We start from the raw sequence: 12,894 nt of genomic DNA on the forward strand, positions 1-12,894 counted from the left end.
AATTTACATTTCTACTAAAATAGACTCGTAATTAGAAGATACGTTTATTTCATGAGCGAAGTAGCCGGACGCTACATATTAATAAAACGACCATTCAAGAAAGATATTTTACCTTTCTGTAGGATAAAAAAAAAGAAAAATACTCTGAATGTGTTTATTGATCCTACGAATTTTGAATGTGTTGAAGGAATATCTAAATGAGCTTCAGGCCAGGTGTCTGCTTGCCCTCCTGGGGGTAGAATATTTTCACCTGTCATTTATTTGACTTTCTGGAGGATGTGTTTACAACGTAACTCGCAGTAAAAATTGCGACATTCTATATATCTGCTAAAATCCAGTGGTATTCCCTCAGTCCTGAATCTTTCTATCGAGCGAAACAAAATTGTCAAAGAGGTTCTAAGTCGCAAAATTTATGATTGTATTCGTTATTTTATTTACCTCAATATCCTTATAAGGCGAGAAATGACAACTGCCAACTTTGTTGACTTTAGATTCATAAAATGCTACCTTTTATTAAAAAACAGGTTGAATTAAACCCCTTAATAAAAGACCGTTGTCTTGGAGTAAGCATGGACTTTTCTGCGCTTTTCATGATTGTATCCTACATTCCATTTATGACTTATTTAACGTTTGGTAAAGGTGAGTTGCAAACTGGGATTCATTTATTCTAAGATTCATTTATGGTTGTATCTTCTTCCCTTTGTCTATTCAATCGATTTCACTGGTATAAAACTGTCGCCGCACTCGGCTTAATAATTAACATGTCGGTAAGATATAGGTTAACGCTTTGTCTTCACCCTAAATCCAAACCCTGTGTTCACCTTCCATCAATGATTTATCAAAATAGGCATTTCATAAAAGGACTCGTTTTGGAAAATTTTTGTGGTATCCCATTCCAAAGAAAATTAAAAATTAGTCACAGGGTAACTCGCAACGGCGGTGGCTTCTAATTATGCTTATGCTCTCCTATCAATAACATTCACCAGGGATACTGGTAAAATGTAAATCATCATAGTTTGGAAGAGGAGAATTTGAAGTTTTTACATTGTAGAGAAGTAGATCTTCACCACCCGTAACCAACATGAGGAATCATTTTTGAAATAAAATAATGCTGACATATGAAATCAACGATTTACATTTTCATCGTTGTCTATTGTTAGGAGACATAGCTTCCATATATCTACCAAAAATTAAAAAAATTGCATTTTTTTGTTTGCAAAGGAAGGTCGCGACACGAAAACGCTTAAGGATTAGGTTTGAAGGAAGACTTCAACAATCTCAAAAAAAATCTTCAAAAAAATAATCAGTGACCTTTCTTCGCTTTCAAAACTCAAGCCTCGCCGTGTGCTGTTCCTGAAAAGTATTTCAGTCGTCAAATTAATTATCCTTTTATCTTTTCCTTAACTTCTCATGCTTTGATGCAAAGTTTTTTTTTCAGCGGTTAATAATAATGATACGAACCGACGATGTTATTTTGGGGCTGGTTATCTGAGGGAGCTGCAACTTGAAACGAGTGGCAGCTCTCAACCATCAAAAAGCGGTGACAAACCATGCCAATCTCCATAGCGAAAGCGTGCAAAAAAAAAAACAATTTGACCAATCCTCGTCTTTGAAATGTCTGTTTGACTTTTACTTTATCTTGAACTGTCTAATGTTGGAGAAAAAGTTGGTATTTTTAACGTTTACTGAATCATCTTCCATCGAAATATCAATTAGCAGCGTGATGCTAGACAACAATGGATCATACGTCAATATAAACAAACTTCCTAAATTAAACTACCTTAGCGGTGATAGCGAAATCGAGAAAGGCAAGTAAAAAGAAACTTTTTAATTATCTTCAGAATATTGGACATCTTGGGAGCGAACGTTTCTCACGGCTAACGATCTCAAAATCAAAATAATTCTTGCATTTAGATAATTTCCTGTTATCCCTCTGCCCATTGAGAAAATTCCCCTTTAAAAAGTTTCTTTATTTAACACGTCTTTATTCCTCTTGCCGGTGTGCTTGAGATTGCAAATTTTCGCCAAGAAGTTCGGACTCTTGGCTAAGTATTTCTGCTTGAGATGAAAACAAAAGTTTTCTAAGTATATTTTGATTGCTTTATTTCAGAGCGAAATCGTACAATGATGTTTCCAGATTACTTCTTCTTTGCTGAAAGACGTTTGGTAAACCATAAAATCGAAACTAAACACGTCAAAGACTTGGATCACTGCGAACTTTTCTGCTACATGAACGACAACTGCGTTAGTGCTAACTTCAAAAAAGAGCCAGAACCCGGAGGAATGGCCAATGTTTGTGAATTAAATAACGCAACTCATCTTGAATATGATATTGACCTGTCGACTGATGCCGATTTTTACTATCGTGGTTCAAAGGTAAACTTTAAACTATAACTCAAATTCAGCAACTTGACGCTTTTCGATAAATTGTGAAAAACAACGGATGTGTACCAAAACTTCCATTCTTTCATTCGTCTATCAGTCATTCAAGACATCCATCTTTTTTTAATTAAATATTATTTATTATTATTATTTTTTAGAACACCTGCGGTAAAAACCTACCATGTCAAAATAATGCAACTTGTCAGTCCGGTTTCACAATCAAGGGATATCGATGCTTGTGCCCTCCTGGATTCGAAGGAGAACATTGCGAAAAAGGTTAATTACAGAATATGCCGATATATTTCTTTGAGTATTGGAACCAGCCATATCTCTATATAGCACGTTTGGCCGTCGAGTGCGTATTAAAACGGAATGCTCTTTGACGACTGATATTCGGCTACAGATTGGAAAGGTGGCCAGAGAGAGATTCGGCTGCAGTGGAAGTTTTTTTTAGTCTAAATTAACAATTAATTTGTCACAATGGTAACTAACTAAAAGCTTTTTCACCTCATACGAGTTTAAGAAACGAATGTATATCTCACTCGTGTAGCCACTACCGTCGTAGAATTTTTCTTTTCTTTTCCAATATTTCTAGATATTGATGAATGCCAAAAAAATACTCACGATTGTCACCTGAACGCTACTTGTCAAAACACAAATGGATCCTTTGTGTGCACCTGTGTATTTGGATTTAACGGAGATGGACGGAACTGCACAGGTAAAGGCCTTTAGATTGTAATTGTCTGGTTATGACTTTGAGAAATGTTTGTTTGCTTGTGTTTGTTTGTATGTTTGTTAAATTTGTACGTTCCTTCTTGGTTTGTTTGTAAGTTTTGATAAAGTAGTAACCCCGCCTTTATATTTTTGACCTATGGAAGAAAATGAAAATCCTTAATCCCACTTGAAAGCAAGAGGACAAAATGCTTAACATTTTCGTTGACCAGCTTCCTCTTAAATAAAACATAGCGACCAAAAACTCATTAACGACAACTATCGCACTCAATTTTCAAAATAAGGAGGTTTATACATGAATCATACTCCAAGAATCGCGATTGAAAGCTTGTAACTGCTAACTGAACCAACACCATTGGATCACGTGTATGCACATGCTACACTGGATACACTGGAGATGAACAAATTTGTTCAGGTTATTTAAATAAGTTTTCTTCAATCCCAGCTATTCAAGGCGGATAGCAATCTAAAACGTCCTATAAACTCGAATTATGGTGCCAGAAGTAGTCAAAAATTTATCCTAAAATGTAGTTCTTCTCCATAACTGAGCTCCTATTAGGAATGGTGGATTATTTAATTTTGTTCTACATCTACTGAGATTAGGTTTGCAGTATTTTGTACAGGTGTTCATTATATATTGATTAACCAAAACATTTTTCATCGTAACATCCAACTCTGGACTGTGACGTGGTGCGCTTGATCCCCATTAGACATCGACGATTGTTCACAAATGAACATCTGCAATGAGAACGCCTCCTGCAGTAATACCCAGGGCTCCTACAGTTGCGTCTGTAATCCTAAATACATTGGGGATGGTTTGACTTGTAAAGGTTAGTCTCTTTCAATCCCTATACATTTTTATAGATGGTACTGGCTGAAATCGCTGTAAATAATGTTGAGTGAATGGCTATTCTTGTTCGGCCATGTAACAAATCATGTTAGTTTTTAGTGCCTTCAGTTTGTTTGGAAACGTCCTTCGACAAACCATTAGAGAAAAAGAAAGATGTATTTGATTTTTTATATCATATTTGTAGACTTGATGTGCATAGTTTTTGTCCTCCAGGAGAGAAAGAAATGATCCCCTTTATTTATTCTTGGTGATGCATAATTGTTCTGGTAAAAAGAATTATGATGAGGCTTTGTCTCGTAAGGATTGAAAGCAATCAAACAGAATAATCTGATTGGCTCAAATTGATGTTGACCGCGGTTAAGATTTTCCCATTTTGATCTGACATTTTTTAAATTTTTTTATTAAATATTCCCTACCAATGTCTTTTTCGGAAGATACAATAAGAAAGAGAGGTCACCGTGCTTGTTTGAGAGGCATCCCACTTATGCCTCTACCAGTAGTTTTTCACGCGCGTCATTTCACGGTACATTTTTCGGTAGCTGGAAGCAAGGGTTTTCAAAGTAAACATTAAAAAAAAAACTTGAAAGGCACAAATTCTTGAACGTAGGAAACAATTTTTTATATAATTTATGAAAAATCAAGTAATTTCAATTGGCATCGACTTACAACGTTCCTCGAGTACTTGCTCTCGAAGTAATAATTTTCATCATCAAGATAATTTTTTAATTTCTCCGATTAAAATGGGATAACTTATGCAATGAAAAATAAAGGTCACCGCGCTCGTTAAAGAGCTGAGGGGCATCGAACCTCTTAGCGTGGTCCATTTATTGAATAGCAATACCGGGTTCTCGGAATTCGCGCGCGAATATTCGCCTGATTACGTGATTTTTAACCGCAGTACAGGATGGCCAGTACAATACTGAGGAATCTCCTTTAGACTGATAGCAAAATTCAATTTGTTTGGTTCATTTCAATAGCAATTTATTGAAGAATAGTTGCCAAATTAGGAAGCAGGCAAAGGGAATAAGGAAAACGTAGATAAATTTGAGTCTAGCTGACGAAGATCCGAGCAAAGTATGAGGTCGAAATTAAGGACTTTTGCAGGCAGAAATCCAAAAACACTTAATGCGAGACTAGGAGTGACTTAAAAAAGTGTTCTATGTTATAGAGGAGTTGCAATGTAGTAAATAGTTCTTCTTCAAACTGATCCTGCATGAGCAGATATGCCTGGACAACTTCGTTGGGAGCCGATTACTGTTTAAGCAACAGAGAACCTTATTTCGGTGTTTACATCCTCTCATTAAAACATTCAGGAGGTTAGAAAATTTCTTGAAAGTTATGCGAACCCTCGACTGCGTCTCGGGCTTGCATAACTTTCTCAAATTCTCCCAACCTCCTCTCGTGTTTAGATGAGAGTATGTAAACACTACAATTCCATTACGACACAGCAAACTTTTTCACAGTCAAGTAATTCTAGCTTTTGGCATTTTTTATGGGAGCATTTATTAACAAGTTTGATGGCTTAACATTCATCAACAACCTTTTCTGTGGTCAGCAGTCGATGATTGTAGGGCCGTATGAAAACCGATCACTGAGCGATCGAGCCACGTCACGCATTGAAATTCGGTGAATATGGTAACTTTTCAAGGATTTTGCCTCGAGGCTGTATGACAAGGTCGGCCATTTTGTCCTTATTCAATATATAGAAAATAATACGTAGCTGCGCTCTGATAAGGAATTTCTCTTCGAGTGCTCAATTCGCTCATCAAATCATGAGCGAGAGCAGCGAACAAATAAGGTGTCGAGCTAGAGAATATAAACTGTATCGAGTTGGTATCGAGCTGAACACAAGGGGAGAAGTTTCATATCTGTAAGCAGCTATGTATTATTTTGTTTATCATATAAACACAATAGGCCTCTACTGAGAAAAAAAGTCGACTTTTCCACGTTGAACAATTATAGAAACAGACAATGGGCGTAACTTTATTTCCACAAAATTCTCAGTTATCGACTTTTCCTTAGCGAAAGAAGAAATGTTTTCATTTACACGGCCAAAATCGGCCTGTGACAAATCTTTCAGTTATCGATTGCTGGTTTTCAGTGTCACGCCATTCAAAATAGATCAAAATAAAAAATAAAAACCGTTCAATCGATTTAGTCTAGAATCTGGAAATAGAAAGAAGCTAGATATGTAAAGACTCTCGCCAAGATTCAGGTCACAGCAATTTTTCTTACGGAAGATATGAGGAGAAACGTTTTTCCCAAATTTATAGAGATTTGTATGGAGCCGCCATGCTGGTGCCCACCTAGATGGGCACCAACATGGCGGCCGGAAACCAGCAGAAACATCTGTCATTGAGTTTTGCTACAAAAGCGTGAATTTATCTCTCTAAGAACTCATAAACGTAACAATAATACTTTATTCTAATACGAGAACTGTTCAGATAGCTGAATTTCCCTAAATAAGTCACCTTTTAAACCAACATAACAGCTCTCTCGCTCGTCATGTAAAGGCCACGTCACGCAAAAGCTTAGAAATTCAAGAGTAGTCTATCACTAAACCAAGAACCCATTTGGAGTAAAAATTTGTCTGAATATTAGTTTTTAGCTGCTCTAATACATCATGAAAGTAAAATCTCAGGAGGATCAATAGTTCTGAAGTCTGAAATTTAGTGACGTCACGTGAAAACCAGCAATATGGTCAACGCTTTGCTATACATAAAATATTTATTAACCTGACACAGGAGATTGACGATATCAAACGCGTTAAAATTATTGTAATATTGTATGCGTGTTGTTACGGCTTTTCTTAGGGCGGGAAATCATTCGAAAACACCGCAGTGTATATAATAACTATTTTCCTTAAGCTTTCTTATGAAGAAATATATAAAACATCGCATTAACCGAAATTCAACCTTTTAGCCGATCCGTGCTATAATTACAGAAACCTTAGCGATGCTGACAGAAAGAACACTTACAACACACCCAACGGTGACGAAAAATGTGACGACGAATCCTCATCCATAAAATTCGGGAACTGGTATCGTTTGGTGGGAGATGCAGGAACAAAAATGCCAACCCAGTGCGTACCGGATTTCAGATGTGGTGCGGCCCTCTCAGGCTGGCTAGAAGGTGATCACCCCACATTGGCAAAAGGTGAGGTTTCCTCCCAGGTCTGCTTTACCAGAGGTGGAGATTGCTGCAAGAAATCAATTAACATTAAAGTGAAAGACTGTGGATCCTACTTTATATACAAACTACGAAAGCCACCTGCTTGTTATCTGCGCTACTGTGGCACAGACTGAATGTTACAAGCAAGTCATTCTGCACAGGAAAGGATTCTCAGATCGATTTATTGGCATGCACGTGTACGTTAATGTATAACAGGGACTTTAAGAATCTCACACGATCCACTATTATGATGTGTTAAACAGTGCGAAGTGTGAACAAAATTGTACCTTTGGACCGCGTAGTTTGATCTTCCAAGTAAAAGTAACCCTGAGAAGTTGTGACTGAAGGTTGTCGGTAATAGTGACTGACGTTTCCATAACCGCAGCGGAAATCATAGTCAGTCGACTGAACAATTGTTGTTTATCAGAGTATTAGAACAGATTTCCCCCCCCCCACCCCCGCCCCCAGATAATGTCAACAACTATTGGCATCGGTGAGCTTCCAAATAATCTTAATATCATCTCTATCTCTTCCTATAGAAGTGCTTCACTAAGTAGGTTTTAAGTACAACTTTGAGCATTGTATTTTGCTTATTACAAAACGTGTTGAACTCTTAATGTTTACTCAGGTCGCTACTCCAGAGGGGAGTTTCAGCTGATTTTCTATAGCAGAAACTAGGGCAGCTTTCAAGACCTATGCCTTCTTTACATGTGGTTGTTATTCTTTCTAAAAGCCTTCCACGGTGGGCCACGGCGGTCCGTGATTATAAGCAAGTTCTCTGTGATGTTCAGTCATGCTTTAATTGGCTTCATCATATACAAGAATGATTAAATCGTGTTAGGTGTGTTATGGATAGGGTCTGAAGAATAATTTTTAGAATTCTCAGTCACTGTGACATTGATACTCAAACTTCTGATTACATGGCACGGAAAACTAAAACATTCTATTAGGTTATGTAATTGTGACGTATTTCTACCACAGGCTTCGAATTCCGGAATGTATTAAAATACGTTATTAGTGTACATAAGGACTCAGTCAGCTGGGAGTACTAGTTTCTTTTGTCGGAAAAGACCAAGTAATCAGGAAGCTCTACCAAAAGATGGCTCAGTGCTGTAATGCACTTCACATATTGTGTATTTTGTGGAGATTTGAAGGCAATATTGAGTCTTTGGTGTCAGTAGAGAGCTAAGTTATGGTCAGTCGTGGGTATGAGTAAGTTTTTAGAGGACAATTATTGTATAGCCTATATGAGTGGCTCCTGAAAAAGAATTATTACACGTTGTTTAATAAAGTGGTTTAAATTGAAGGAGCTTATTATTCCTTGATTCAATTAAATCATACCTTAACAGGTGAATCTTGTAGCAAAGAGTGTTGGGTGAAATGGGTAAAATCTTAATGGAGTCTACGCTAGTAGCTCTTATACAAGCCATTCCTACAAAAACAAAACAACACCAGAATGAGATCCGAAATGACGACCAGTGTTGTTAAAGGTACTGTCGCTAGTGTTGTTAAAGCGCAAAGTTCATCAATTCCTATGCGTGAATAATCGATAATCTTCGGAGGGGTTTCCGAACTTTAGGAAGTGAGAGGTTGATTTGTTGCGATATCTCTTTCCTCTAGTGAGACATAAATCGCCTTCCGACACCTTTAATATATATTTTTATTATCTAGGTTTAATTGGGCACTAATCTCAACTTTTTAAATGAGCTTTCCTCTTGAATTTATCAAGACGAATTTCTGAGAGAAAAAGGTTCTTTGATCAATTGTCCCTTTGGTCACTTAGAAAAGTTCTCCTCTCAAGAAATTCCACAGAATTGGTATCTCTGAGACAAAATTAAACGATACAATCGACTTGTTATTAACATTTCCCGGGAAATGATAAACAATCAGACTAAAAAAAACGTTAACAACGTTTATTCGTAATTTCTCATCATAATCATTATTTCCATGATTTTAACTTTGATCGTGATTGTAGATTGAAGCACTTGACCTTTTACTTGAACATTTACGAAAAACAATTATGACATCGATATCAGCTCTCTATAAGAAACTGTTTTGAACTGTGATTGAGTGGTCCAGACTAAATTTGAAGCAAATAACCCCACGTAGTGAGAGAGTTCATATATAAATGCGTGCAGGTAGATGTGTATCCACTCTTCAGTCCTCTGTCACATGAACGATCAGCCAGAGGCCGACGTGTTGATTTTTGGTAAATAATGGCAACACATTTTTTTCTGTTTAGTGTTGTTAAGACAACCGAAATTCTAAGCCGCCATCGCAGTCTACGCATAAAAATGCAGGTCTTCCTACTGTATGATTAAAATTAAAACGGACTCGTAGTGATTTCTGTTACAATGCAAGGACCAGAGAAACTAGTGGGTGAAGAAACTGCCCGCTATCGAGAGGCAACAGGACTCTTCATCGGTCTTCTCTTCTTCCTCTTGTTTTTACGCTAATCACCCTGACGGAGTCTCTCTCTCTACGAGTAGTTAAGAAAAAGTTTAAAGTTTAGGGCAAGTGTGGAATTTATGTCTCATCCTCATGAATTGAACTAACTTGTGAGATCATCAACTCAAGGATATCAGAAAGCCCTCGCAGCCAAAACAAATAAATTCAGAGATTTTAACTCAGACTGGCTTCCTATAATAAAAATCAATGTTGCAATATTGTTATACAACTCGTAGGTTCCATTACTCCATTGGCTTTGCTTAGTCCCTCAAAAACGCACCTGGTTCTTTACCTGTCTAGATGTAAACCATAAATGGTGCTAGTCAAATCCGATTTAATTTCCCAAAGATTTCTGTCGCAAGATGTAATTTACATCTTCTCTTGCTTTCCCTGGCAAACGGCTCCTAAACCACTTGATACGAACCGTAGAACTTCCTGTGCAAGACTTCTGCTCAGCTCTATGCTACATGGAACCCAACTGCGTCAGCTATAACGAATTAGTGGCCAGCGGATCTCCAGTAATCACAAAATGCGAACTGAATAATTCCGCACACAATGAACATCCTCAGGATCTCAAGTCTTGGATTAACTACAGATATAAAGGAACATTCTCATCTTATTTGTGCTTTTTGTCTATCCTTGGTGAGTTTTGATGGTTGGTTGGTATCCTATCATGACCATGCGAATAACATTACTTGCCATTTGGTAGATTAGTATATAAAGTTGGCTCAACCTCGGGTTGTTTACTTGTAAATGTTCGATGGTAAGTTGATTCGCTGGCATGTTGTTTGGCTGGTTGCGTAATGTTTGTTTGCAATTGGTTTGTATGTTTGATTTGTTGCCTGGCTGGTTGGTTGGCTGATTTGATCCCATGTGACGTTTCAGTTTTCATTTTATAGTATCATTACAACTTACCACTTCAATTGGCATATATCTGCTTTTAAACCTCGTTTTCACATTAAAACACTTGTGGACAGACTCCATGCCAACATAATGTCATATGTCAGACAGGATTTACAGAAAAAGGTTTTTGATGCCTTTGCCCACCTGAATACAAGGGCACCAATTGCGAGGAAGAAACGGTCGGTAAAAATGCATTTTTCATTTGGTGAAACACTTTTATGAAAAACTCTACCTGACCCTTCAAGTTATCTATCGATGAATCCGACTATCAGCCCTATTCAGTCAGCCACTCGTCCGTCTGCTCCTCCAGATGTCTAAATCCCCTTTTGTCCCTCCTGCTTTCCTATCCATCTGTCTGACTAAGCGGCTGGCTGTCTAGCCGTGTATTCTTTTTACCCAACTCACATTCTTTTGTTCAAAATCAATTTATCATATACGTGCGGGTTTTTTCCCAACAGTAAGATGGATACAGATGACGCCATCCATAGTTTGGAGCAAGCGATGATTCGTATGGTTTCTTTAGAACTTCCAAAGCCGGTAACATCATTACATTCAAACTAACGTACAGATCTGATTACGTCAACTATGATGCACGAAAGTCAAGTTTTCACTCCAAATGGGAATGCCTCCGGAACCGTCTCATTCCCAACCAAATGGCCATGTCGATAATTGAAAAAACCGTCATCTTCTTCTCCCAAAGAGTGATTTCCTATCAGATTATTGGGACTGCAGGTTTTACAGCCTGTCTTATGCCACAACCGAATCGCCACAACCGCTTTTTAATAATTTGTCTACCCCCCTGACGGTGGAGACGAACCAAGAATTCCAAATCTGTTACAGCGAGGACTTGTTCAAATGGGGTTATGGCGATAATGGGTACGAAAAAACGTGTGTTGCGGTGTATGGCTTGTATATTTGAGTAGCCGCCCAAGTTAGAAAGTACATTGAAGAATAAAATTGTTGTTTACGCATTTATTACTTCAATATTAGATAGCTGCAACTCACTGCTATGTGGTCTACCTCAGCGTCTGCTTTCAAGATTGCAATCCTTTTAAAATACAGCAGCTCGAATTGTTACACGTACTAGGAAATTTGATCACATGACCCCTATCCTAAAGGAGACCCACTGGCTTCCTGTCCGTCATTGTATAGTTTATAAAATTCTTTCACTGATCTACAAAGCTATCAATGGAGCAGTGCCCGGCTACATAGGTGACTTTCTTAATTATTTCACCTCTAAAAGGACACTAAGGTCCCCTTCTCAATACCCTCTGGCGACCTCGAAAGCGAGACTAAAGACTTGTGGAGAGAGAACGTTTCCTGTGGCGGCACCAGGACTATGAAACTCGATCCCACTTGGAATAAGATCTAGTTCTTCAATTGACAGTTTTAAAAGACGTTTAAAAACGTATCTTTTTGAACAAGGTCGTAACCCTGTTTATTTTTTTTGATGATAAATATGTTTAATTATCTTATAATTTTTAAATTAATTTATTCGCATACATAGATATATATTTTTTCCCTTTTCCTCCTTTCTTTCAGCTTTTCAATAATCTTAATGTAGAACGCCATGGACAATTAGTGAACTTGGCGCTGTATAAATCTGTTTATTATATTCATTTATAAAAATCTTTAACTTGATTAAGCGATGTGAATACATGTAATTATGACACCTGGAAAAATCCTCTCCATTAGTGACGTTCCTCTCTTCGATTTAAGGATGAACCAAAAGTATGCTTGTCCTGGTGAAGACCTGGCTTGGAAGCGAGAATTCATAAAAATGACTTGTGTGATTTTACACGATATGTACCCTGAGTATGTAGAGATGAAATAAAAGGACTTGAATATATGCTGGTCTATTTTCATTTTCCCCTTGAACCTTTTCATACAATGGTTGGCTTCCCGGTTTATGGAATATTTGAGACTGAAACTAGCGAGTTATAAATTCCAATTCTACCTCTATATTCCTCTGAAGAATATCTCAAAGTGATAGCAGTTCTGCGAGCATTTGCCCTTTTTGAATTTTAACGATCAAATTTTCTCCCCCTAACACTTGCTGGAAAACAAAACTTACATTGATTTCAGAGAATACTTTGTCACTTCCGTTGCACTCGTTGGTTTTCCATGGACTGCATAAATATTTTCATATCCAGAACTAATTAAATGATGCTCAGCGGAAAGTAAGGGAGGTAGTTAGGTAATTTAGCATTATCAACTGAGTTGATAAGATAAATTCGCCACCATAGAGAGTTTAAGGCTGACGTTTCGAGCGTAAGTACTTCGTTATTTGCTCTGACGAAGGGCTAACGCTCTAAAAGTCAGTTGTAAGACTCTTTAAGGTAGCCAATTTAAGATATCAACTCAGTTGATAATACTAAATTACCCTGTTATACTCTACCACCTACAGA

The 12,894-nt window shown here is 37.5% G+C and overlaps 1 protein-coding gene across 1 annotated transcript; it reads left to right on the forward strand.

Annotated features, from left to right (window-relative positions):
- Positions 1–547: 547 nt before the first annotated feature.
- LOC149052796 (uromodulin-like) lies at positions 548–8,441 on the forward strand. The gene is made up of 5 exons (XM_089205702.1): positions 548–639; positions 2,111–2,376; positions 2,541–2,658; positions 2,978–3,100; positions 6,887–8,441. Exons 1-5 carry the CDS (start codon positions 570–572, stop codon positions 7,267–7,269), a joined length of 960 nt encoding a protein of 319 aa, XP_089061828.1. The 5' UTR covers positions 548–569; the 3' UTR covers positions 7,270–8,441.
- Positions 8,442–12,894: the final 4,453 nt, after the last annotated feature.

Source organism: Pocillopora damicornis, chromosome 1, assembly GCF_964200805.1.
Source record: "Pocillopora damicornis chromosome 1, jaPocDami1.2, whole genome shotgun sequence".
NCBI lineage: Eukaryota > Metazoa > Cnidaria > Anthozoa > Scleractinia > Pocilloporidae > Pocillopora > Pocillopora damicornis.

Excerpts from the sequence above, each read along its gene's own strand:
- LOC149052796 (XM_089205702.1), top strand. The coding sequence starts at position 570 with ATGGACTTTTCTGCGCTTTTCATGATTGTATCCTACATTCCATTTATG. Across the intron at positions 2,377-2,540 it reads TTTACTATCGTGGTTCAAAG|AACACCTGCGGTAAAAACCT; the intron begins GTAAACTTTAAA and ends ATTATTTTTTAG. Across the intron at positions 3,101-6,886 it reads AGATGGACGGAACTGCACAG|CCGATCCGTGCTATAATTAC; the intron begins GTAAAGGCCTTT and ends TCAACCTTTTAG.